Here is a 27,672-nt window from a genome sequence, read left to right as displayed (position 1 = left end):
CATATGTTATAAATCGTCACAGATTTTTAATTCAATGTCATTTCTTGTACATCTTTATATTATATATTTTATGTATGTACAAATTTATAGCCAGTGAAACCTAATCACAATTAGAGACTCATACCACAAAAGCATAATTTTTGAACATTTTTTTATGGTAATTTATACATTAGTTTTTCCTTTGCTTCATTCCAATTTTCGCACCTTTCTTCGCTCCTTTAATAATGTTCTGAAATTTACTCGCATTTTTCTTCTTTTTTCTAAAGATAAAAATGAATCAATTCAATGCGTATCTTCAATTTAAATCAAAATTCATGTTATCATTATTTACCTTTTGTTTAATGCTGCTCTTGACAGAGGTACATAAGCATATGGATCTGGTTTTCCTTTCCTTTTAACATCACCTCCAGCCTTTGATGCTTTATATTCCGCTCCTGGTATATATTCTGTTCTTGATTTTTTCAATGGTCGATGTATTCCAGACCCTCCTGCTATGGATACCAAAATTGTTATTAAACAACAGACCAAAATTTACTATAGATTATATATTACTATTATACCTTGATACTTCAATGTGGATCCACTCCTTACGCTAATGTTATCACAACTATCGCTATATTTACGTTTTTTATCCATTGCTTGCGACATGGCTACAGACTGAACATCATCTTCTGATCATGTAACATAAAAATTCATTGGCTTCGTTCACTTGTTTCTTTGAATTACTTTACATTTTGCTACAATTCCTAACCCCAAATCTAACCCTAATTCTTACCATAATCGTCTTCTGAATCACTGTGCAACAAAATTGCAGATTTCTTCTTTCTCTTGGGTTCTGGTTCATTATCTTTCTCATTATCTACTGTGATAATAAGACGGCCATCAGACGTAGTCTTAAATTCACGATCTTTCCGTTTTATAGCCGCTATTTTTGAATTTATAGCGACTGTAGGTTGCGTTGCTAAAAAATTATTTTGTGAATTTAATTCCAACTTCGACTAATCGAATTTTGAAAAATATCTAGACTTACTTGATATATTTCGAGCAGCCGCAGGATCAACGAGATCAACGATCTCTTCATTCTCATGAATCCAGGCTTCCTTTCGCGATGTTCTTTTCTTCCTTTTCCTTGACTCTTCATTGTCCATATCTTCAACGAACTCATCATCGCTATCCGCCAATATTTCTTCCATACTGAATTTTAATAAAGATTATAGAGTTGTTTCGGTTTAAGAAAAATTTCGATTAAAGTAAAATACAGTTACCTTTTAGGTTTTCTCTTTGCATTGAATTCAGTATCCTCGTCATTTTCTTGTTTTTTCAAGTTCCTCAATTCTCTTTTCTTTTTCTTCGCCTCTTCTGCCTTATTCATATTTCTTAATCTCTTATGTAACATCGCATTAGAAACTGGAATCATGCCAGAAATTGTTTCCATTCCGTATTTTCTTATTAACTTTACGAGAATATCTCGTACTTTTTGTCTGAAATGCCTATGGCAGTCATCGTTCATTGCACATAAAGCGTCTATCTGCAAATTCATTAATTCGTTTTTTTATTGAGCTATATGGGATTTCGTTACTAACCTTTTATTGTTATTAATTGAACGCCTTTGTTACTAACCAACAATTTTAAATTCAAAGCAGCAATATGAGATGGCATCACAGTAATATAGACTTTGATATATGCCAATGCAGCTTCTGCAATTTCTCTTGTCGGACTTGTAACAAAAATACAAGCTTGTCCCAAGATTTCTTTAACTGTCTCTATACCTAAACATCCTGTTGTAATATTTTTAATATGCTATTATTTATTTTCATACGAAATATTTATTTTAACTTTAGTTTGAAATAAACTGTACCGTTGTAATGATAAGTGATAGAAGAAAGTGCCAGCAAGGATGCGGTACAATACTTTTGTACATTTTCTATCGCACCACTCAAACCAACCATGAGCATATTAACATAATCTTTAAGATGTGTAGGATTTCCTAAAAATTTCTCGGCAATAGTGTTTAAAAGTTGATATGCAGAAGTTCGACATTTCGTATTTAAATCTTTTAAATAGATTACTGCTTCGGGCACAATGGCTTCTAAGAACTTAGTTTTCTCAAGTTGTGGATGAATTTTGATCAGATGAATTAAGCATCTTAATCGTGCCTAATTAAAAAAATGAGTAAGACTTATTTGTTAAAATTTTCATAAGAAATTGATATTATAGAGCAATGTTTGTAAGTTAGCACTTACTCCTCTGCTTGGTTTTGCGACTTCAGTAGCCGAGGATATTAATAATTTTTGTATCTCGCGTCTGTATTGAACTACAAACTCTTTACACGTTTCCTTCTCACTGCCACATATCTCTTCTAAAAACCTGAAAGAACATACAAGTAAAAAATAATTTTTGTTTTTGCAGAAAAAATAATTAAAATATTTAATTCCAAATATATTAAAAAGTTACCTATATGCTTTCTTCTGTTCCTTGGTTTTAGAAATTTCTTTAAGAAGTGGTACACACATATCGTAAAACGTCTTTAATCTATTAATGTCAGTATAATTAATAAATAATCTTATTATATCGTGAATACTTTCTTTGAAAAAATCGTCGATATCAGGTTCTTTCAACTTAAATAACGCACGATCGAATAATTCGTGTACCACTTCCTTATCCGTAATTGTAAGATACACCTGTAATTGTACAAAATATTAGTTAATCTCTTTAAAGAAAATTACTTCTTCTATTCACAAATTACTCTTATTGTATCATATGTAGCGAAGCGTTGTCCTTCTTCGTCAGTACCAACTGGCTTAGTAGTGTATAGATTTAAAAACAATGGTAAATAATTCTTTGCAAATCTAGCTAGTTCGTGTATATCTTCTTTTTTGTCGTCTTCGACTGCTTTCGTTATTAATCTTCGTAAGGCAGACATTATCGACATCCTTAAATTCTTTCTCTCGTTTAAATTTGTTCCTAACAGTTTAGCTATATTCTAAACAAGATAAAAGTTATCTCATGGATACTTGATACTATATCTTTTATATTTATCTCTGATATATACCTTGAAATTATCTTTCACATCGGTAGCGTTGTTGCATATACTTGGTAAAATAGCCCAGACTTGGCAAACGAGAAATTCGTAAGTTTTTCCGCCTACAGGTTCGGTTGCTTTTTTTCTAAAATTGAGTATAATTATCATTAAAAATATCAATATAAGATAATTTATACTCTTATAATAAAGATAGATTAAAATACTTACTCGCACAATGCAACGATAGGTAGCAATGTTTCCATGAAGAAAGTAAGTGACCCACCTAGCACACAATCTTTCAATAATGGTAGTAGCCAAGTTCTTTTTAAATTAATCGCATTGTCCGATACCTATAGAATAGAGATTTATATTACTGTAGTTATAAAATAAAGTTTTTCTTTCTAAGCATAATCCGGTTCATATAGAATTACTTGCTTTCAATGGAATCAAATTTAATACAGTCTCCGGTCCTAGCACTCTTATCGCAGCTCCAATAGCGTACTCAGCGTCATTTTTCGACGCAAAATTGTAAGAATCACGTAACTCAGCAAGACTTTTTAATATCTCTATTAATTGCGGACTTCTCGCTTTACCAGTTACCTGTAATAAAAGGGAACGTTGAATTGTACAACACTGACAAAAGGGTAAGAAGCAGAAAATCGATATTACCTGAAACAGTAGGGCTATTAAATGAAGAATATGATACCAAGCTTCCAAATATTGATAACCTAATGCTTGATGGATCATAAAAGTTATCTGATTGATAGTGTCCTTATATCTAAAAGTTTGATATAAATGATGAAATATAAATAATAGATACAAAGAATAATAATTAAATCTAATCTTACGTTTTCATTGATTCTTCGGTTTCACATATTTTACCGACGCAATCTTGTAATAAAATTTTTATCGTGTGCGAAGAACCAGATATAACTTCCGATTTGTCCGAAAGCCACAATTGCATGCATCTGTCCAAAATTCTTGGTAAAAGAACTGCGCATAAATTTAATGAATTGCTATAAAGGAAAAATACATTCAGCAATTACTATCTCTTCAATAAAATTGGATATAAGGAGTTTAAATATAAAAGTTTGTTTACTGCGCTAAATTTAAATACGCTTCTTGCATTACGGTTAGCCACGCTAAGGTTGGTTGTGTATCAGTTGCCGGAGGTTGATAATCATATAAGGCAGTAATGATTTGCCCATTTCTTTGTACTGGTAGAATAGCTTCTGATGGTCGAGAAACGAACAAACCATGAAAGGTTTGTAGACAACATGAAGTTACTAACACATTTTTCATAGTCATAAGCTTCAATAAAGATTCACTGATAGTCTGGAAAACAAAAGTTCGTAATAAAAGTTGTATAATATAAATATATGTATTTCCTTAACGAATGTTGACAAATACCTTCACATGAATCTTTGGTAAATGATGGAAAATGTCTTTTAGTAGTGTAAGGACATGAAGAACATTTGTAATACCATCGTACTCGGAGTCAAGTTGACCAATACAGAATTTTGCAATGTATGGAGTAGCTGGATGATATTGCGGTGGGTTTTCACCTTTCATGATATCACCTCCTATAATTATTAACATTGTAACATTAAAGTTTATCAAAAATTGATTTATTTGAAATTTATTTGAATAATTTCTTCATTCAAATTTGTGCTACCGTTTAATATGGCACATATTCCATGTTGTGCTGATTTTCTTAATTTTGGTTTATAGTGTATACTAAATGACAAAATAACATCCAACACTTGCATCGTAGATGAACTAGACCATGTGGCTGCTTCTTGTGCTCGAAGGAGCACAGATAAACAATGAATACACTGTGAAAAATGAAAAATACAGATAGTATGCCTTGGTGTAATATTTAAAATCATATAAAGAAATAGAATGAAAAACGATTTACATGTCGAAGTATTAAGTACTCTTCCGACGATGCATATCTAACAAGGATACGTAAGAATATTTCACTTGCAGCTCCAAATTGGATGTTTAGAATATTTTTTGGGACAGTTTTTAGGCCCATGCCTAATAACGAGAGCGTGGCTGCGATTGACGTATCCGATTCAATCGCTTCCAAAGTGCTCATCTAAGATATGAATATTTATAATTAGTTTGTCCATACCTTTCTTAACCCTTTGCGAACGAGTATCGGTATATAGCCGCCAGAGTCTGTTCACAGTTCCGGGTACTTATTTTGAGATGTCTGACGTACGTCTATTTTTCTGAGGGATAATCTTATGCGTACTTACACATGGGTATAGTAAACTAAACAGTGCTATGTTTTTAATGGGAGAAAATTATAGATCTTTAGAAATCTTATGTTCCGTTTAACGTAAACTCGCGATGCAGGATGATGGCCGAGTGAGAACGAATTTCAGTCTTTCAATGGCATTACCAGACGAATCGGCAAGCTTTTTATAAATTTTATATATTTTTTATAATACCTTATATGTACACAATGCCTAAAAGATTCAGAAAAGATTCGATAGTGACAGTAGTGATGACGAATATTATTTTGAACGTGACAAGATAGAAGACAACAACAGTGCTTCAGACATTGGAAATGAACTCTGTTCAATAAGGACATAGCTCAGACATTTCAATATTCCTAGTGATAGTCACGGCGATGATGAACTAAATATAAACCCTCAACAACGCAATCGTTCAATGTGTATATTTTCTCAACTGTGTGTGCCAATACCTCTTATCCACAGCGACATCCGCTCGTCGAGCAGCCCCGTCCGCAAAGGGTTAAAAAGTGTTTTGTAATACATACCAATGCAGCAAAATATTCTGTGCTAGACTCATTACCACCATGCTGTTTTATAATCTCTGTTACAGCGGACAACACAGCTAACATTTCCTTATGCAACAGTGATTTCGATTGAAAATGATTTAAAAACCTGTAAAATCATTATTCAATAATATTCAATTAATCGCTCAATTTAACATTTAATAATATCTTCGAATACATATTGCTGATATTTAAAACTAAGTTTGATTTAAGTACGATTATGTACTAACCTACTAAATGATATATTTGAACAATTACTATAATTGGTAGCAAAGGTATCAGCAGTGTTTTCTGTACATGTTTCCCAAGAGTAACCTTCGCTATCAGGTGTTTCTACCTGTGATTCAATCCCTTGAATAGCATTGTGTTTTTTTAAATTTTCCTCTGTTATACCAGGCTTCGCAGGGGCTAAGAGAATTACAAAATTTAATATAATATCAAAGACAAAAGAAAATTCATAAAAAAATTCTAATCATTGATATTTGTAAGTTTATACCTGTTGAATCTTTAAAGAACATCCAGGATGCCTGTTCCCGATGCTTTTTAGTTTGTGGATTAGAACTGGAGCTCTGACCCTTCGGCCAACGTTTCGCCTTTTTTCGGCTATTTAACCGCGGTCCCAATTTACCCATCTTCTCCTACCTAATTTTTGAATAATATATACTTGAAAGGTACGAAATTTATCAAGACAGATATTTCTTTCTTTTATCCACAACGATAGAGAGAGGTTAAATCCATACTGCACGTGCTACAAGTATTGTTACAACGCTATTGATGGCGTCGTATGGCAAAATGCTACGATATTCTAATGACTGTCGAAAGATGGCAGCATGTATGCACCATTGTGTAACTTAAATATAAGTGTGAGCCATCATATTCTATGCATGTACTTTTGACCTTTTGACAGATGTCATAGCAGACCAGCCAAATTAGCCTTCAAGGCAGAAAGACATCCAAGTTTCAAATTTCCAAGACCGTAAGCTTTTAAGTTTTATTTTCTCAAAATTGGAAATTTTCAAATTCTTAAGTTCGGAAATTTGTTAAGTTTCAAATCTATCTATCTAAGTTTGTTAAGTTTGTAGATCTATCAATAATAAAAATAACTTTATCTACAAATTAAAGGAGACTCGATCTTGGAAAGCAAATCGAGAATCAAGAATCTAAACGTCCGTTGCTCGGAATGATTATTCACGTTATGATCTTTATTGTAACTATCGATGATTAAGCGTGTAATTAGGACGGTCATAGTTTAGGCGATTTGCAGAGTAGCCAATCGAATACTGTTCTTCCTCGAGGCGACGCGAAAATTTTCAAATTTATTGTAAACTGTATATGACTTATGAGTCTAGATGAATCAACAGTCACGTTCTCGTTTGATGGAGATACATATGTTATTCGATCGTGAAGGAAACATTTGCCGGATGGAATCATTAACAGGTAGTAAAGAATAGATCCTCCTTGCATGAGGCCATGACCATCGTGAATGAATTGTCCGTTTCAAGAAGCGTTTGATATAGTATGTATTATTGTATTATCATTAATTATATTAAATATATTGTAATTATTGCATATTGCATATAGTATATTGTGCGTGATGGAAGAATAGAATGTGAATAATGGTATGTACCGATTTATGTCCTTGAACGTGTTAGATTGATTAGACCGCTGATTTTTATACAAATTCATATTCTTGACTTCATCTACTATATTTTGGATTTCGTATAGTTGCTTTGCTTTTATGGCGGGGCAACTCAAAAACTTTCGCATTTGCTTTTATTGCATACAAAGTTTACAGAATTTTTTTACCAGCATGTTCTATCATGTAAAGCAGCATATTTATAATGCTTCACGTCAGAGGGCAAAATTATTTCATATATCGTTATCAATTTGGCCTTACAACTATACGATAACATACGATAGTATGGCTATGGCTCAGGAAAATGTCTTTATAAATTTCAAAACACTTCCTCTTTAAAGTTTATATTTCTTGGATTGTGGCATTATTAAAACAAAGCAGAGATACGAGGAATACAGGCGAAAGATACACAGCGTAAAATACAAAAAACTCTACTTTCTTAAAGAGCGTAAAAATAACGTAGACCCGTTGCTCGTTATGCTATATCTCGGTTTCACGCGTCGAGTGATCAAAAATCCTCTCGATCTCTTTTCTAACATCCAGACCATCAATCTTCCAAACAGTCCGATCGATCAAACGATCTACTAGTGACAAATGCTCCAAACTGGGAAATTTTTCCAAAGAAGAATTTCCTGGAAGAATCACGTTTTCTTTTCAACTTCGATCCGAAAACTACGTTTGCGATTTAAGAAACCTTTCTCACCAGAGATCCACGAATGAATAGAGTGAAATTAAGGAAGAAGGGTACGATCTTGCTTGCCGTGGTAATTGAACGCGTGTTTTGTCAGTTGCAAACGACACCGTGCTCTTGGCAAATTGCATTAAAAGAACAAGTTCGACCCACAACGACATGGTACCCTCGTTTCCAGTAATTGAACACGGACAAGAAGCGATGGTGTCATTGGTGACGTTGGTGGTGAGCTGAGACTGGATGGCGTATTGATTCCGTGACGTCACGAAAACACGTCCCACGCAATAAGCGTGCCGCCGAATTCATGAGATTCCTCCTCGTTCCTAGCTAGCTTCCGGTTATCCAACCTTATCCAGGAATTTACGTTACTCGTAATTAAGGAATGGCTTTTTCGAACATTTTCGATCAATATTTGGTGGACGGGTCAGTTATTTTTTCGTGTCTCTTGTTTTTGAGATGTGGATTTTCGAAAGTTTATATCATCTCCTAGAGTTAAGATACCAAGATGGCTATGCTAATATTCAGAATACTTTGAAGATCGTTGTGATAGAAATACAACGATACAAGTTGATAGAATAATTAAAAAATTTATAGTGTTACAAAAATTCCCCTTAGCGAAGAACATTAAATTTTTTAAATAACTTTTAATTTGGATCTGTGATCTTAAAATATTTCGTAGGTCACGAGTTTCAAGTTAGAACTTGATACTAGTGCTGACTGTTTAATAATGCATAAATAACAATAAATTAATAATAAATAAAAGAATCTTTCTTTTTCTAAGCAAGCGGGCAACATTTTTACTTAGCAACGCAAACGAACAAGCTAAAAACAAGTTTCACATAATCACATCGAGGACAGTGATAAAATGCATCTTGCGTCGATCTTTCAATCATGTGCTGTAATGATCCGAGCGGCTATCGTAGAAGTATTGCGTTATCGTTTATTACACCTTGAGATACAAATCCTTCTTAATGCCAGAGGATTCTGTTGAACGAGGCCCGTTCCTTATGTTGCTACCAATTCGTACAATTAACATACCATAAATGCCAATTACATTTTTGCATCGTTAAGCCCACGTCTGCGGTGCGGAATTTCCAAATTCGGAAGTAAACTTGAAAAATTAATCGATCGATATTTCACGACGAAAGTTGCGTCACGCGGTATAGTTAATTCACGGTTTTACCAAGGAGATGTCACGTAAAATGGGTACTTGGAATGTAGTAAGGAGTTTGAGTCGTAACCCAACTACTAGTTTTCCTTTATAAAGCTTTATTATAAATCTTAACACTTACAGAGATGACACTGAACCGGAGAAAATAGGTAGTATGAGTACAGCCATTAGAACAAGAACAAGAATAAAAACTAGAACTAGGACTGCCCGAGATGGGTGAAGTCTCGGTTTATATATATTTTGGTTTTAGGATGTTGAGGGGCTAGGTGTGGGTTGTGATGTGGAGAAGTGTTCGAAGGTCGGGGGTCGAACCCTTTATCTGTGATGTGGACTAAGCTACGTGTAAGCCTTGGTGTAGGCTATGATGATAAGGTGGTGATGTGCCTAAGACTCGAGGTCGATATCCTATGGTTGGGATGAGATCGGTGTTACACACCCCCCTCTTTAGATTGATTTTGGTCCTCCAAAATCTTAGTGTTTCTTCAGTATGGAGCGATGGAATTGGACTCTGACTGGCTCAACTTGTACTTGTTCTTCGTCGTGGTATATTATGCTTTTGCTATTTCAACCTGTGAAGGTTGGCTGGTTAAATTTCGACCACGATTAATAGGGATAATTTGCGAAGTTTGACTAAATGCTGCAGTATCATGTGTTGAATCTTTTGTAGACTTTCCAGCAGCCTGTGATGTAGAATGAGTTAATGGTCTTTGAGTAATGATTTTATACTATCTTGTTGTTTCTTTATAGTTTGATTGTTATCCAGTTGTTCCTTTGATACTTGTATTTCTTTGTTTTGTTTAGCAACTTCTACAGCCTTTTCAGCATCTACAACTGGTTCTTTTTCCATACATGTAATTTTTTCTTCAACCAGTACAACTGTGCTTTCCTCTATAGTTCGTGTTTTGTGTCATTTAGTAAACTTTTCAATTCAATTTCCACAGTATCTGGAGCTTTAGATATCGACTGACTATCATCTTCTGCATTTTCAACACCCCAGTCACCAAAGATATCCTGAATTACAATTCTTTTGTTAGTTATGCGTACTTTATCTGCTTCACTTATAGATTTATTCCTTCCTTCTGTATTAGCAACATGTATAAGTACGACAATTTTATTATGAATAATTTTCTTTTCTACATTAATTTTATGTGAACTATCAAAAGATCAATCTTGCCATTTCCATTTATTGTTTCTTGTTATTCTTTTATTTAATATCAATGTCATCTGCAGTTTCTAGATCACTAATTACTCCTGAGGTAATAGGAGTTATAGAATCGTTTCTCGTCTTTGTATGATTTAATACGTCATAATTGTCATTCTGGCTACAATTTTCAGAAACTTCTTGAGCCACAATTTCTGTTGAGATTACTTCTATAATTGATTCATCACTTTCTTATGCATGATCTATCAAATTAAATTCTTCATTGGAATTTACAGCAGCATCCTTTTCATGTACAGTTAAAACAATATTTTCTTCTGTACTTTCATTCATATCATTAATAGTTTCTACAGTCAGTACCATTATTTCTAAACTACTATCAACTAGTTTAGACAAATCTGTGTCTGTATCCGTGACATGCAATGTTTGGTCTTTATCATTAAAAGTCTCACCAAGTGTTTTAATTAATGCTTGACACTAAGCGTTAGTATCACTAACTGTATCTATATTTAACACTGTACAAACGTTGTGTTTCTCAATGTTTTGTTCACCCTCATTTGTATTAAATATTTCAACATTGTTTGTACTTTCTTTATCTAAAAATGTGTCACCTGCATATCTTGAATGATCTCCAATCTCGGTTGTATTCTCTGCTTGCTCTTCTTGAAATTTCTCATCTTTTTTTACATTGTTCATCAATTTGTGGGTCCTTATTTATTATTTCTTGTTCTACTTCATTAATCGCAGCGTTCTTTATGCTCTCTGTGTTACTACTTTCCTTACTTTTAAAATTTTTTATTTAAATCTGTTACATCACATTTATTTACTACTAAAACATCTTGAATTATATTATCTGTACCTTCCTGTGACTTATTTTCTTGATTTTCTGGAATATCCTTCACATTCTTTATAATATCAGTCGTTGATTCTGATATTAGTGAAGAAGATACATCTACTTTTATCGATGATTCTACTTTATTAATGTCACTGTGCACTTCATCTAGTTGTTCCATAGTAAAACATCAAGATTGTTACAATTACATAAGAAGTCATGGATTGTCTATTTAAATATTTACTGCACTTTTCCATCAATGTAAGCCTTTATGGCAGTTTGACATTCTACAGAACGCCAATACTGTATCAGTTTATATTTTTCTTCATCATGAAGTTTTATTATATCATCTAATTCTTCCTGATGTTTTTCCCTTTTTTTTTTTTTTTTTTTTTTTGAATTTTCAAATAAGAGTGTATTTTCCATGTGAATCTTCTAATTCTTGGTTCGCCTCGCGTAAGCGATTATTAACATCTTTGGAAAGTTTTTGAACGTTTCTCAGTTCTTTTCTAAGAAAATTATTTTGTTCGTCCATATCTTTTACTTTACCTTGAATTTCTACCCTACGCAATATTTCAAATTCATTTTCATTGACAAGGATCATTTTTCTTCTTTTTCAAAATCCAGTTTCAATTTATTAGTTTCTTCTTCATATTTATATCCAAGATCATCCACTTTTTCCGAAACATTTTCAACAACTGTTTCATATTCACCCTTTAGTTCGTCTAGTTCACATCGTAGGGCACATTATTTGTCCTTGTGGTTCAAGAACTACATTTTGTCTCTTTTGCAACTTTAGCTCTAGCTTATCACGTTCCTCTATTAAATTACTAACACATGAATTAAGTTTGACCTTTTCTTGTTCCAGCAAGTCAACTTCATATTTGTGACTTATGTTATTTCTTCTAGTTTTATTGTTAGTTCTTCAATTTGTATTCCAAAAGATTGAACTCTTTTCAAACGCTCTTTTCAAGATTCAAGCGCTGCTATTCTTTTCTTTTATGTAACTCGCCGAGTTGCAATTCCAATTTTTACACTTCCTCCTTCATGTCCTCGTGTCGTCCTGTCTTTGTTGGAACATTCTACTTGAAGATCAGTGAGTTGATGCTCGGGATCGTAATTCAATTTTTGGTCGTTAGCAGTAATAAGCCCACGTGACTTCACTTTTGAACTTGATCTTGTTTTAAGCTTTGTGTTTCACTATATGATTTATTATTATTAACTACTTCAACATTATTTTCAGTAGATTTGTTTTTTCGCGTGATTTTTTACTTATTTAAATAATTTAACATGTGCAAATGTATCGTACGTCAGATATACCATTTTTAATAAATCGTCGCGTTTACTACAAATCGAGTTACCTCTAATATCCTGAATGAGTCGCATGATTGATCAATAAGCTATGAGTAATTATACAAATTCAGTTTCTTTTTTTCTCATCTATCTATCTGAATATTATAACAAATACTTTACATCGAATATTTTATTAAAAACTGTAAGTTTTTCATAAAGGCTTCAAAATCCACAGGCTATTGATCAATGCCTCTATCCTTCCTCTTTCTCCTCACTAAAATAGATAAATTCTTAATGCAGTTTGTGAAATTTTTTTTTTTTCTTCTTTTTTTTTTATAAAGTAAATCACATTTATCATCTGATATATTTTTTTGAAGTAATTTCTGTCTGTACATTTTCTTCTTTTCCCCTACTTCTTTTTCTCCTTCTAATGAATTCTTTTTATTCTGTAGAATAGTTTTTGTATCTTCAATTTTGTTAAGTGCAATTCTTATTTTTGATAACTTACTTTCATTAGATAATTCTCGTGAGTCTTCTACTACATCTTCCATATCATTTTGAGTGTGGCTCCTACCTTTAGTAAATTTAATATTTTGAACAGTATTATTAATTTCAATAGCTCTTTCGGTATTTAGTAAATCGCCCTTATTATCTAATATTCTTTTTGAATTGACTTCTGTCTCTACAGTTTCTTCTTTTGTATTTTCTTCGACTTTTCTTTGTTCTTCTAATCCACTCTTTTCATTTTGTAAGATTTTTCTCGTATCTTCATTTTTTTTAACTTCAACTTTACCCGATCTCCTAGGTCTGCCTCTATGTTTCGCTTCTCTCTTTGCAATACTAGCACCTTTGTCTTCTTCTGGTTGCTTTTTATCATCACAACTCTTCGATTACCGACTACGTGATAAGGGACTATCAAATACCATATTCATAAGTAAACGAGATATTTTATTCCTAGTACGTTGGCTTAAATTCGCTTCATCAATTGCTGTTATTCTCGTTACTGCATTATCATTTTCTACAGATTTACACCTATCGCTATCACTAGCTGTGTTTGTTAAAAGAACTTCCCTTCGTTAGCGAGCATCAGTTGTTTCGCTTTCACTATCTGAAATTAATTTTTGTTTAATACCTTTTTTTTTCTTTTAGTCAATTTATTTTCTACATTTTCCGTTGCTTTTTGTTTATTAATTATTTCAGACTAGTCTTCGATTAATTTCGTCTTTAAAGAGCTTCGCAAAATTTTATTTGTGTTTGACTGTCTTGTTTGATTGTAAACAATTTCTCCAAATTTTAGCGAAGTAGCAGACTTTATAGCAACATTATAACGGCTGCTCCGTTTACTACTATCTAACATAGATGGAGATAGACTTTTGTCTTCTTTATTTTCTAAAGACTTCTCCTGTGTATTAGTATCTAAATTTCTTGACATAAGATCTGCTGAAGTTTTTGGTTCTGCACTGTCACAAGCGTTTTTCGCTGTTATCATTTGGTCTCCTTCTATAAGCAAATTTTCATTACTGTAAGCATTATCTTTTGCCTTTTGTACGAATTCTAATGATATATTTTGTTCAACGTTGTCTGTTGGTTTTGTATCATTTTCAGCGGTTGATTTGCTAACTACCTCTAATTCCTGCATTTCAATTTTGTTTTCTTTATTTCCATCGTCGTCCAAAATATTTCTTATTGAAATATTATCCTTCTTGTTATGATCTTTCCCTGCTTCTTCTAAACTTTCACTTTTTTTATCAAACCATTCTTGTAAATTTTGAGTATCTTGTGACGAAGATTGTAACAAATCATTATACAATGCTGCAATATCTTCTTTCCTTCGTTTCAAAGGCTCTTTCTGGTATTCTGTCGAGCTATTGGCATCAAACATTAAGTCTGTTTTAACGAAAATATAATCCTGTGAAGCGGTGTCAATTGATACTTTCTTTTCGTAAGAATTTTCTACATTAGACTGCAATTCTTTTGAAAATTCTTTCAAAACCATCTCTTCATTTTCTACAGTAACTTCTTTTTTCTCCAAGCTTTTGTTCAAATTATTAGAAACTAATCTACCCTGATAACTCCAACTAGTGGGTTCTTTAATAGTCTTCTGTATTCTTAACTTGATTTCGGCAATTGTTTTTCGTAGAAATTCGATTTCTTTATCCCTTTGCTTGCTCTCTTCATCTGTTCGTTGAATTGAAAGGTCTATGCGTCTGTGTATTTGCGTGAGTTCTTCTTGTACTTGGCTTGGCATTTCAGTACTTTGTTCGTCTCTACCAGTGCATGCTTTACCTTTCGACATTGTTTCTAATTCTTTGTCTGAGTCTTGTTCAAAGCTAAATCGTCTGTCTTTATATGTAAAAATTTTACCTTGATTTGTTAGCTTCCGTAGATGCTTCCAATTCCAAAGGCCTTCTGATTTCGTGGATTAAGAATTCGTCGTCGAGGATGACCGTAGTCCAAGTTAGTCCTTCCCGTAGGTATGGATGTCCTTGTTTTCTAGACGAAGCGATGTTTCACAATCCTGCGATTTAGCGTCTGTAGATGTTTTATGCTTTACCAGTGTTTCTTCCGGTTTCGTTGATAGTTACTTCGTTGTCGCGGATGACCGTAGTCCCAAGTAATTCTATCTTCCGTAGATGATGAATGTCTTGGTTTCCGAACAAACAATTTTCACTATCCTGGCAGGATCGCCAAAATGTCACGTAAAATGGGTACTTGGAATGTAGTAAGGAGTTTGAGTCGTAATCCAACTACTAGTTTTCCTTTATAAAGCTTTATTATAAATCTTAACACTTACAGAGATGACACTGAACCGGAGAAAATAGGTAGTATGAGTACAGCCATTAGAACAAGAACAAGAACAAAAACTAGAACTAGGACTGCCCGAGATGGGTGAAGTCTCGGTTTATATATATTTTGGTTTTAGGATGTTGAGGGGCTAGGTGTGGGTTGTGATGTGGAGAAGTGTTCGAAGGTCGGGGGTCGATGTCTGATCTATGATCTAGACTAAGGTGTGTCATAGCTTCTGTGTAGTCGGAGAAGTGTTCGAAGGTCAGGGGTCGAACCCTTTATCTGTGATGTGGACTAAGCTACGTGTAAGCCTTGGTGTAGGCTATGATGATAAGGTGGTGATGTGCCTAAGACTCGAGGTCGATATCCTATGGTTGAGATGAGATTGGTGTTACAGGGACATGGTGACAGGACTACAAAAAATGCACCTGGCCTGACCTGGAACGGAGTTTCTATTCCAGACGATCTTGCACCCCTTTAAGCGAGATTGTACCCCTTTGTCTAGTCTCTGAAGTCTTTAGAACAGATCCAGCTGCTGGATCTTTTATGCCTCGACGAGTTTTCGCGTTCTAACTGGACACGTGCAACCTCGGGGTTCGTTTCCTTTTTTGTTTTTCTCATTGCTTCGTCGGAACTTGCGCGTTTTGAGGCGTTGCCTATAGTACTGGGCTTATTTGAAGACTTCTTTGAAGATTCGTCTTTTTAGACATAGATTTAATTTTTTTTAAATTGCCGAATCTTTTTATAGGAATTTTATAAGAATTGAAGTTGAAAGTTTTATATGGGAGTATTTAGATTCTCAAGTGCGCTATTGTATAATTGGTACATTCTATTATCATGATTGCATCGCCATTATTATTCTATTGATTTGCGCTTGTCAGAAATAATAATTTTTATCTTTTATTCTTTTTCAAGAATTAATACCTACTAATTTGTGTTTAGTTATTGTTACGTCGAGCGACACTCTACCTAGACCAGGCCACACACCGCGGGCAAGATGGTAACCAGATGTCCGCTCGTCCTCACTGCGTACCTTCAATAGTCTCAAGGACCCATCATAAATCTAAGGAATTTCCTAGTCGAGGTCCTTCAAACCGAACAGATATTCTTTCGCTGTATTGTTTCCTAAGGTTCATTGTCCACCATGGTTTGACACAGGAAAGTTAGTTTTTCTCACGTATGATGCTTCCCACCAGCAACTTTCTATGGAGGGCGGCTAAGGCCCTTCCTAGTCCACCAACCTTCTTATACCCAATCAGAAGCAATGTCTACTGCCCTCACTTTCCTAACCAAAATTGTCATCAACAAATCCGATGATCCCTTGCGTTAGACACACCCACGACTAGCTTTCCTCCGATACAACATCGTCACTTTACCTCACTTCTCCTACGACATTAGGAGAGTCAAATCAACTTCTACACGGCGAGAAAAGTCAACATGTCACTATCGGGCTTCTATACGTAAAACAATTACTTACTTAACTTGTACGTACGCATCAGTGTAATCATCTCTCTACAAAGTTGTTGGAATAAACATCAAGTTATACCTGTTAATTCAGTGTAACTACTCAATTAAACCACCTCTATTATCCTAACCGAAATAGGGGATCGATCATTTCGTAGCGTCGATTATCTAATCGTAACGGGAATTTACGACTCCCGTTGACGTGCTTCCTTGCGATCGCGTCTCCCCGCGAATGGTCCAAACAGTTATAACCAGTGTTCGTCGTTGCCGCACAGAGGCAAGATACGCTAGTGAACATTTTTACGGGCGTTTATGATTTTATGGAGGAAACATAACGTAAATTGAAAATTTCATATACTAGCACGCATAAATAAATAATTATTGTGCATAAACATCATGAAATCTGTGTTTAACGTTTGTGTTAATAAATCTTAGGAGCTTTATATTTTTATTTAGAATTGAATTATCTCTTCCGAAAAAATCTCAAATTTAGAAAAATTTAGAAAAAATTGGGTAACTGAATATTTTTATCGCTTTCCTTACGAAATTACGATACTCCGATTCTACACACGCATATCACACACAATACTCAATCGAATATAACAAAATACAGCTACTTCATACATTGCAAAATTCTGTATTGGTCAACTTGACTCCGAGTACGATGGTATTACAAATGTTCTTCATGTCCTTACACTACTAAAAGACATTTTCCATCATTTACCAAAGATTCATGTGAAGGTATTTGTCAACATTTGTTAAGGAAATACATATATTTATATTATACAATTACGAACTTTTATTTTCCAGACTATTAGTGAATCTTTATTGAAGCTTATGACTATGAAAAATGTGTTAGTAACTTCATGTTGTCTACAAACCTTTCATGGTTTGTTCGTTTCTCGACCATCAGAAGCTATTCTACCAGTACAAAGAAATGGGCAAATCATTACTGCCTTATATGATTATCAACCTCCAGTAACTGATACACAGAGATAGAAATCATCTTAAATAAATAAATAAGTATATAGTATGTTCAAAGTTAACTATATTTCACTATATATAATTCCTGCAAAAGTCATATTTTTGTCATAATTACAGAAATTTTCGGTCTGTTTATCTCCCAAGCTAAATTCAACAATTTGTTGTGTCAACTACGTTATTTATGTTTGTTGGAAAAAGAATACTTGAAATATTATGAAACTATAGTTACGCAAGACCTGAACTATATGGCAGTATAATGTATTATAATTAATTACTACGAAAGCTTTGGACACTGTTCTCAATTACCGCTGCTTTGGTAAACACGCGATTTCATTAACGGTAAGCATGAGAGGGTTAGGTAAGAAAGAGTAATTGAAGAAATAAGATTATGCAACTTGCAAATAGCTTATCGTGCCTTTGCATCGTATAAGGACTGAACGATCATCGATCGTATTTCCCTCATTGCACCAGAAGATCCTTACTTATTTGTGCAGTCTTAATCTCTCGAATTATTATCTAGCTGTTTTGAGAATGTATCGACAGACATCCTTTAAATGAATACTGGTTTCGTCGCTATCATTTCCTAATTTTTTCATATTTCATTATAAAATATCTTATGTATATTAAATGAATTATATAAATGTATAATTTTAGGACATTTGATGATGGGACTGTAGGAAGGTCGCCTACCCTACGATTTCTATGATTTTTTGCATATGTTGTAGAAATGTATGGGTATTTTCTACAACTTTCTTCTCCTTTGTGTACCGTAATGGGTGGACTCGCTTAGCTGGCGAGATATTCGCGAAAAACGGCCGGTACCACTGCAGTGTATTTTTGTCCATAGTTGTGCGTCCGTGGCAGCGTATGCGTCAGTATTGGTTGCCAGCTGCTTATCTTCAGTTTATAAACGAGGATTGGGCGAGCTTAAACGCCCCGTGTACAACGTGCATATGCATATGCGGGGCTGCGTCTGAGCTGCGAGAATGCAATTTGTTGCAACTATACAACTTATATTACTATTGCTTTGTTCAGTTTTGGGTCAGATTTTTCAATTCTGCCGCCACGAGGCGGCCGTAAACGTCCGCGTGAAATAACAACAAATTAATTATAAAAATTACGGACGAACGAATAAGTAATGTTATTTTATGAAATAAAATTATAGTTGTTATTTCGTGCAAGCGTTGCCAGGGTTACCTTGCTACGGTTGCATTGAAAAATCTGACCCAAACCTAAACCCAATACATTGATGATACTCGCTCTTAATCGAGTTATAACAGATACTTTTCGCAGTCTCGTATATGCAGTTGCGCCCGGGCTTCTTCGAGTTTTCTCATAGTTATAAAGTTATAAATATTTACTCGCATTTTTCTTCTTTTTTCTAAAGATAAAAATGAATCAATTCAATGCGTATCTTCAATTTAAATCAAAATTCATGTTATCATTATTTACCTTTTGTTTAATGCTGCTCTTGACAGAGGTACATAAGCATATGGATCTGGTTTTCCTTTCCTTTTAACATCACCTCCAGCCTTTGATGCTTTATATTCCGCTCCTGGTATATATTCTGTTCTTGATTTTTTCAATGGTCGATGTATTCCAGACCCTCCTGCTATGGATACCAAAATTGTTATTAAACAACAGACCAAAATTTACTATAGATTATATATTACTATTATACCTTGATACTTCAATGTGGATCCACTCCTTACGCTAATGTTATCACAACTATCGCTATATTTACGTTTTTTATCCATTGCTTGCGACATGGCTACAGACTGAACATCATCTTCTGATCATGTAACATAAAAATTCATTGGCTTCGTTCACTTGTTTCTTTGAATTACTTTACATTTTGCTACAATTCCTAACCCCAAATCTAACCCTAATTCTTACCATAATCGTCTTCTGAATCACTGTGCAACAAAATTGCAGATTTCTTCTTTCTCTTGGGTTCTGGTTCATTATCTTTCTCATTATCTACTGTGATAATAAGACGGCCATCAGACGTAGTCTTAAATTCACGATCTTTCCGTTTTATAGCCGCTATTTTTGAATTTATAGCGACTGTAGGTTGCGTTGCTAAAAAATTATTTTGTGAATTTAATTCCAACTTCGACTAATCGAATTTTGAAAAATATCTAGACTTACTTGATATATTTCGAGCAGCCGCAGGATCAACGAGATCAACGATCTCTTCATTCTCATGAATCCAGGCTTCCTTTCGCGATGTTCTTTTCTTCCTTTTCCTTGACTCTTCATTGTCCATATCTTCAACGAACTCATCATCGCTATCCGCCAATATTTCTTCCATACTGAATTTTAATAAAGATTATAGAGTTGTTTCGGTTTAAGAAAAATTTCGATTAAAGTAAAATACAGTTACCTTTTAGGTTTTCTCTTTGCATTGAATTCAGTATCCTCGTCATTTTCTTGTTTTTTCAAGTTCCTCAATTCTCTTTTCTTTTTCTTCGCCTCTTCTGCCTTATTCATATTTCTTAATCTCTTATGTAACATCGCATTAGAAACTGGAATCATGCCAGAAATTGTTTCCATTCCGTATTTTCTTATTAACTTTACGAGAATATCTCGTACTTTTTGTCTGAAATGCCTATGGCAGTCATCGTTCATTGCACATAAAGCGTCTATCTGCAAATTCATTAATTCGTTTTTTTATTGAGCTATATGGGATTTCGTTACTAACCTTTTATTGTTATTAATTGAACGCCTTTGTTACTAACCAACAATTTTAAATTCAAAGCAGCAATATGAGATGGCATCACAGTAATATAGACTTTGATATATGCCAATGCAGCTTCTGCAATTTCTCTTGTCGGACTTGTAACAAAAATACAAGCTTGTCCCAAGATTTCTTTAACTGTCTCTATACCTAAACATCCTGTTGTAATATTTTTAATATGCTATTATTTATTTTCATACGAAATATTTATTTTAACTTTAGTTTGAAATAAACTGTACCGTTGTAATGATAAGTGATAGAAGAAAGTGCCAGCAAGGATGCGGTACAATACTTTTGTACATTTTCTATCGCACCACTCAAACCAACCATGAGCATATTAACATAATCTTTAAGATGTGTAGGATTTCCTAAAAATTTCTCGGCAATAGTGTTTAAAAGTTGATATGCAGAAGTTCGACATTTCGTATTTAAATCTTTTAAATAGATTACTGCTTCGGGCACAATGGCTTCTAAGAACTTAGTTTTCTCAAGTTGTGGATGAATTTTGATCAGATGAATTAAGCATCTTAATCGTGCCTAATTAAAAAAATAAGTAAGACTTATTTGTTAAAATTTTCATAAGAAATTGATATTATAGAGCAATGTTTGTAAGTTAGCACTTACTCCTCTGCTTGGTTTTGCGACTTCAGTAGCCGAGGATATTAATAATTTTTGTATCTCGCGTCTGTATTGAACTACAAACTCTTTACACGTTTCCTTCTCACTGCCACATATCTCTTCTAAAAACCTGAAAGAACATACAAGTAAAAAATAATTTTTGTTTTTGCAGAAAAAATAATTAAAATATTTAATTCCAAATATATTAAAAAGTTACCTATATGCTTTCTTCTGTTCCTTGGTTTTAGAAATTTCTTTAAGAAGTGGTACACACATATCGTAAAACGTCTTTAATCTATTAATGTCAGTATAATTAATAAATAATCTTATTATATCGTGAATACTTTCTTTGAAAAAATCGTCGATATCAGGTTCTTTCAACTTAAATAACGCACGATCGAATAATTCGTGTACCACTTCCTTATCCGTAATTGTAAGATACACCTGTAATTGTACAAAATATTAGTTAATCTCTTTAAAGAAAATTACTTCTTCTATTCACAAATTACTCTTATTGTATCATATGTAGCGAAGCGTTGTCCTTCTTCGTCAGTACCAACTGGCTTAGTAGTGTATAGATTTAAAAACAATGGTAAATAATTCTTTGCAAATCTAGCTAGTTCGTGTATATCTTCTTTTTTGTCGTCTTCGACTGCTTTCGTTATTAATCTTCGTAAGGCAGACATTATCGACATCCTTAAATTCTTTCTCTCGTTTAAATTTGTTCCTAACAGTTTAGCTATATTCTAAACAAGATAAAAGTTATCTCATGGATACTTGATACTATATCTTTTATATTTATCTCTGATATATACCTTGAAATTATCTTTCACATCGGTAGCGTTGTTGCATATACTTGGTAAAATAGCCCAGACTTGGCAAACGAGAAATTCGTAAGTTTTTCCGCCTACAGGTTCGGTTGCTTTTTTTCTAAAATTGAGTATAATTATCATTAAAAATATCAATATAAGATAATTTATACTCTTATAATAAAGATAGATTAAAATACTTACTCGCACAATGCAACGATAGGTAGCAATGTTTCCATGAAGAAAGTAAGTGACCCACCTAGCACACAATCTTTCAATAATGGTAGTAGCCAAGTTCTTTTTAAATTAATCGCATTGTCCGATACCTATAGAATAGAGATTTATATTACTGTAGTTATAAAATAAAGTTTTTCTTTCTAAGCATAATCCGGTTCATATAGAATTACTTGCTTTCAATGGAATCAAATTTAATACAGTCTCCGGTCCTAGCACTCTTATCGCAGCTCCAATAGCGTACTCAGCGTCATTTTTCGACGCAAAATTGTAAGAATCACGTAACTCAGCAAGACTTTTTAATATCTCTATTAATTGCGGACTTCTCGCTTTACCAGTTACCTGTAATAAAAGGGAACGTTGAATTGTACAACACTGACAAAAGGGTAAGAAGCAGAAAATCGATATTACCTGAAACAGTAGGGCTATTAAATGAAGAATATGATACCAAGCTTCCAAATATTGATAACCTAATGCTTGATGGATCATAAAAGTTATCTGATTGATAGTGTCCTTATATCTAAAAGTTTGATATAAATGATGAAATATAAATAATAGATACAAAGAATAATAATTAAATCTAATCTTACGTTTTCATTGATTCTTCGGTTTCACATATTTTACCGACGCAATCTTGTAATAAAATTTTTATCGTGTGCGAAGAACCAGATATAACTTCCGATTTGTCCGAAAGCCACAATTGCATGCATCTGTCCAAAATTCTTGGTAAAAGAACTGCGCATAAATTTAATGAATTGCTATAAAGGAAAAATACATTCAGCAATTACTATCTCTTCAATAAAATTGGATATAAGGAGTTTAAATATAAAAGTTTGTTTACTGCGCTAAATTTAAATACGCTTCTTGCATTACGGTTAGCCACGCTAAGGTTGGTTGTGTATCAGTTGCCGGAGGTTGATAATCATATAAGGCAGTAATGATTTGCCCATTTCTTTGTACTGGTAGAATAGCTTCTGATGGTCGAGAAACGAACAAACCATGAAAGGTTTGTAGACAACATGAAGTTACTAACACATTTTTCATAGTCATAAGCTTCAATAAAGATTCACTGATAGTCTGGAAAACAAAAGTTCGTAATAAAAGTTGTATAATATAAATATATGTATTTCCTTAACGAATGTTGACAAATACCTTCACATGAATCTTTGGTAAATGATGGAAAATGTCTTTTAGTAGTGTAAGGACATGAAGAACATTTGTAATACCATCGTACTCGGAGTCAAGTTGACCAATACAGAATTTTGCAATGTATGGAGTAGCTGGATGATATTGCGGTGGGTTTTCACCTTTCATGATATCACCTCCTATAATTATTAACATTGTAACATTAAAGTTTATCAAAAATTGATTTATTTGAAATTTATTTGAATAATTTCTTCATTCAAATTTGTGCTACCGTTTAATATGGCACATATTCCATGTTGTGCTGATTTTCTTAATTTTGGTTTATAGTGTATACTAAATGACAAAATAACATCCAACACTTGCATCGTAGATGAACTAGACCATGTGGCTGCTTCTTGTGCTCGAAGGAGCACAGATAAACAATGAATACACTGTGAAAAATGAAAAATACAGATAGTATGCCTTGGTGTAATATTTAAAATCATATAAAGAAATAGAATGAAAAACGATTTACATGTCGAAGTATTAAGTACTCTTCCGACGATGCATATCTAACAAGGATACGTAAGAATATTTCACTTGCAGCTCCAAATTGGATGTTTAGAATATTTTTTGGGACAGTTTTTAGGCCCATGCCTAATAACGAGAGCGTGGCTGCGATTGACGTATCCGATTCAATCGCTTCCAAAGTGCTCATCTAAGATATGAATATTTATAATTAGTTTGTCCATACCTTTCTTAACCCTTTGCGAACGAGTATCGGTATATAGCCGCCAGAGTCTGTTCACAGTTCCGGGTACTTATTTTGAGATGTCTGACGTACGTCTATTTTTCTGAGGGATAATCTTATGCGTACTTACACATGGGTATAGTAAACTAAACAGTGCTATGTTTTTAATGGGAGAAAATTATAGATCTTTAGAAATCTTATGTTCCGTTTAACGTAAACTCGCGATGCAGGATGATGGCCGAGTGAGAACGAATTTCAGTCTTTCAATGGCATTACCAGACGAATCGGCAAGCTTTTTATAAATTTTATATATTTTTTATAATACCTTATATGTACACAATGCCTAAAAGATTCAGAAAAGATTCGATAGTGACAGTAGTGATGACGAATATTATTTTGAACGTGACAAGATAGAAGACAACAACAGTGCTTCAGACATTGGAAATGAACTCTGTTCAATAAGGACATAGCTCAGACATTTCAATATTCCTAGTGATAGTCACGGCGATGATGAACTAAATATAAACCCTCAACAACGCAATCGTTCAATGTGTATATTTTCTCAACTGTGTGTGCCAATACCTCTTATCCACAGCGACATCCGCTCGTCGAGCAGCCCCGTCCGCAAAGGGTTAAAAAGTGTTTTGTAATACATACCAATGCAGCAAAATATTCTGTGCTAGACTCATTACCACCATGCTGTTTTATAATCTCTGTTACAGCGGACAACACAGCTAACATTTCCTTATGCAACAGTGATTTCGATTGAAAATGATTTAAAAACCTGTAAAATCATTATTCAATAATATTCAATTAATCGCTCAATTTAACATTTAATAATATCTTCGAATACATATTGCTGATATTTAAAACTAAGTTTGATTTAAGTACGATTATGTACTAACCTACTAAATGATATATTTGAACAATTACTATAATTGGTAGCAAAGGTATCAGCAGTGTTTTCTGTACATGTTTCCCAAGAGTAACCTTCGCTATCAGGTGTTTCTACCTGTGATTCAATCCCTTGAATAGCATTGTGTTTTTTTAAATTTTCCTCTGTTATACCAGGCTTCGCAGGGGCTAAGAGAATTACAAAATTTAATATAATATCAAAGACAAAAGAAAATTCATAAAAAAATTCTAATCATTGATATTTGTAAGTTTATACCTGTTGAATCTTTAAAGAACATCCAGGATGCCTGTTCCCGATGCTTTTTAGTTTGTGGATTAGAACTGGAGCTCTGACCCTTCGGCCAACGTTTCGCCTTTTTTCGGCTATTTAACCGCGGTCCCAATTTACCCATCTTCTCCTACCTAATTTTTGAATAATATATACTTGAAAGGTACGAAATTTATCAAGACAGATATTTCTTTCTTTTATCCACAACGATAGAGAGAGGTTAAATCCATACTGCACGTGCTACAAGTATTGTTACAACGCTATTGATGGCGTCGTATGGCAAAATGCTACGATATTCTAATGACTGTCGAAAGATGGCAGCATGTATGCACCATTGTGTAACTTAAATATAAGTGTGAGCCATCATATTCTATGCATGTACTTTTGACCTTTTGACAGATGTCATAGCAGACCAGCCAAATTAGCCTTCAAGGCAGAAAGACATCCAAGTTTCAAATTTCCAAGACCGTAAGCTTTTAAGTTTTATTTTCTCAAAATTGGAAATTTTCAAATTCTTAAGTTCGGAAATTTGTTAAGTTTCAAATCTATCTATCTAAGTTTGTTAAGTTTGTAGATCTATCAATAATAAAAATAACTTTATCTACAAATTAAAGGAGACTCGATCTTGGAAAGCAAATCGAGAATCAAGAATCTAAACGTCCGTTGCTCGGAATGATTATTCACGTTATGATCTTTATTGTAACTATCGATGATTAAGCGTGTAATTAGGACGGTCATAGTTTAGGCGATTTGCAGAGTAGCCAATCGAATACTGTTCTTCCTCGAGGCGACGCGAAAATTTTCAAATTTATTGTAAACTGTATATGACTTATGAGTCTAGATGAATCAACAGTCACGTTCTCGTTTGATGGAGATACATATGTTATTCGATCGTGAAGGAAACATTTGCCGGATGGAATCATTAACAGGTAGTAAAGAATAGATCCTCCTTGCATGAGGCCATGACCATCGTGAATGAATTGTCCGTTTCAAGAAGCGTTTGATATAGTATGTATTATTGTATTATCATTAATTATATTAAATATATTGTAATTATTGCATATTGCATATAGTATATTGTGCGTGATGGAAGAATAGAATGTGAATAATGGTATGTACCGATTTATGTCCTTGAACGTGTTAGATTGATTAGACCGCTGATTTTTATACAAATTCATATTCTTGACTTCATCTACTATATTTTGGATTTCGTATAGTTGCTTTGCTTTTATGGCGGGGCAACTCAAAAACTTTCGCATTTGCTTTTATTGCATACAAAGTTTACAGAATTTTTTTACCAGCATGTTCTATCATGTAAAGCAGCATATTTATAATGCTTCACGTCAGAGGGCAAAATTATTTCATATATCGTTATCAATTTGGCCTTACAACTATACGATAACATACGATAGTATGGCTATGGCTCAGGAAAATGTCTTTATAAATTTCAAAACACTTCCTCTTTAAAGTTTATATTTCTTGGATTGTGGCATTATTAAAACAAAGCAGAGATACGAGGAATACAGGCGAAAGATACACAGCGTAAAATACAAAAAACTCTACTTTCTTAAAGAGCGTAAAAATAACGTAGACCCGTTGCTCGTTATGCTATATCTCGGTTTCACGCGTCGAGTGATCAAAAATCCTCTCGATCTCTTTTCTAACATCCAGACCATCAATCTTCCAAACAGTCCGATCGATCAAACGATCTACTAGTGACAAATGCTCCAAACTGGGAAATTTTTCCAAAGAAGAATTTCCTGGAAGAATCACGTTTCCTTTTTGTTGAGGTTATTCGATGTGTAATCAGAGAAAACCAGTGGATAAATTGTAAGGCAAAAAAAATATATAAATATAAGTGTAATTATAAATAAGAATACAATTTGAGCTGGTCCAGATCCGCACGCTAGCTGTGTTACCCAATAACTGAAAACTCCGAAACCAACGTCGCCTGTCTACTATTTATGGTCTGACTTTGTCGCAGTCTTTTGTCTACGCGCTGTCGATGGCTTCAGTGCTTGAGAAACTAAAAAGACCAGATGTAGAGTTCTCTTATAAGTGGTGACCACTTCAACATCCTCCCTAAAACTCTACATCTCCACAAACAATTATCTCAAATTTACAAATTATCTCTTAATATTTTTCTAACTCTTGTCGTAAATATCTGAAAATTAATTTGTCAATGCCTTCACAAGTACATTTGCCAGACGCCTTTCTCTTTTTCATTCAAATTAATTTATTACAAAAAAATACTAGAAGACTAAACAGATCATGTAGAGTTTTTCTTTTTTTTTTTTTTAGAAGTGACAACCACTTCGACACCCTCCCTAAAAACTCTACATGTCTACAAACAATTATCTCTTA

At 33.7% G+C, this 27,672-nt stretch overlaps 2 protein-coding genes across 6 annotated transcripts; both read right to left on the bottom strand.

The window, feature by feature from the left end:
• Window positions 1-6: 6 nt before the first annotated feature.
• Window positions 7-6,605, bottom strand: LOC138183808 (RRP12-like protein). 4 transcript variants are annotated; one of them, XM_069121230.1, is made up of 23 exons: window positions 6,328-6,605; window positions 6,062-6,239; window positions 5,814-5,940; window positions 4,941-5,123; window positions 4,698-4,857; window positions 4,433-4,605; window positions 4,122-4,357; window positions 3,871-4,038; window positions 3,692-3,800; window positions 3,458-3,622; window positions 3,251-3,372; window positions 3,053-3,167; window positions 2,747-2,983; window positions 2,455-2,681; window positions 2,244-2,367; window positions 1,859-2,156; window positions 1,621-1,778; window positions 1,266-1,528; window positions 1,031-1,194; window positions 776-961; window positions 561-671; window positions 332-491; window positions 7-260 (listed from the first exon to the last, which is right to left on the bottom strand). In XM_069121230.1, exons 1-23 carry the CDS (start codon window positions 6,461-6,463, stop codon window positions 170-172), a joined length of 3,891 nt encoding a protein of 1,296 aa, XP_068977331.1. In that variant the 5' UTR covers window positions 6,464-6,605; the 3' UTR covers window positions 7-169. The 4 variants fall into 4 exon arrangements, with proteins under 4 accessions (XP_068977331.1, XP_068977332.1, XP_068977333.1 ...); XM_069121231.1 differs by having other exon boundaries at window positions 332-488; XM_069121232.1 differs by having other exon boundaries at window positions 624-671.
• An 8,000-nt stretch (window positions 6,606-14,605) lies between these two features.
• LOC138183980 (RRP12-like protein) lies at window positions 14,606-25,578 on the bottom strand. Of its 2 annotated transcripts, XM_069121574.1 has the most exons (23): window positions 25,297-25,578; window positions 25,031-25,208; window positions 24,783-24,909; window positions 23,910-24,092; window positions 23,667-23,826; window positions 23,402-23,574; window positions 23,091-23,326; window positions 22,840-23,007; window positions 22,661-22,769; window positions 22,427-22,591; window positions 22,220-22,341; window positions 22,022-22,136; window positions 21,716-21,952; window positions 21,424-21,650; window positions 21,213-21,336; window positions 20,828-21,125; window positions 20,590-20,747; window positions 20,235-20,497; window positions 20,000-20,163; window positions 19,745-19,930; window positions 19,530-19,640; window positions 19,301-19,460; window positions 14,606-14,639 (listed from the first exon to the last, which is right to left on the bottom strand). In XM_069121574.1, the coding sequence occupies exons 1-23, from the start codon at window positions 25,430-25,432 to the stop codon at window positions 14,621-14,623; spliced, it is 3,819 nt and encodes a 1,272-aa protein (XP_068977675.1). In that variant the 5' UTR covers window positions 25,433-25,578; the 3' UTR covers window positions 14,606-14,620. The 2 variants fall into 2 exon arrangements, with proteins under 2 accessions (XP_068977675.1, XP_068977676.1); XM_069121575.1 differs by lacking the exon at window positions 14,606-14,639 and having other exon boundaries at window positions 19,296-19,460.
• Between the last annotated feature and the right edge of the window lie 2,094 nt (window positions 25,579-27,672).

The sequence above is a fragment of the Bombus flavifrons genome, chromosome 10 (assembly GCF_040668555.2).
Source record: "Bombus flavifrons isolate JBK064 chromosome 10, iyBomFlav1_principal, whole genome shotgun sequence".
Taxonomy (NCBI): domain Eukaryota; kingdom Metazoa; phylum Arthropoda; class Insecta; order Hymenoptera; family Apidae; genus Bombus; species Bombus flavifrons.
The sequence above is the reverse complement of the archived record's forward strand: the minus strand, read 5'-3'. Positions and strand labels throughout refer to the sequence as shown.

Excerpts from the sequence above, each read along its gene's own strand:
- LOC138183980 (XM_069121574.1), bottom strand. The coding sequence starts at position 25,432 with ATGGGTAAATTGGGACCGCGGTTAAATAGCCGAAAAAAGGCGAAACGT. Across the intron at positions 24,093-24,782 it reads CAGAATATTTTGCTGCATTG|ATGAGCACTTTGGAAGCGAT; the intron begins GTATGTATTACA and ends TTCATATCTTAG. Across the intron at positions 19,641-19,744 it reads TGATTCAGAAGACGATTATG|AAGATGATGTTCAGTCTGTA; the intron begins GTAAGAATTAGG and ends TTACATGATCAG.
- LOC138183808 (XM_069121230.1), bottom strand. The coding sequence starts at position 6,463 with ATGGGTAAATTGGGACCGCGGTTAAATAGCCGAAAAAAGGCGAAACGT. Across the intron at positions 5,941-6,061 it reads TCAAATATATCATTTAGTAG|GTTTTTAAATCATTTTCAAT; the intron begins GTTAGTACATAA and ends ATGATTTTACAG. Across the intron at positions 492-560 it reads ATCCACATTGAAGTATCAAG|CAGGAGGGTCTGGAATACAT; the intron begins GTATAATAGTAA and ends TGGTATCCATAG.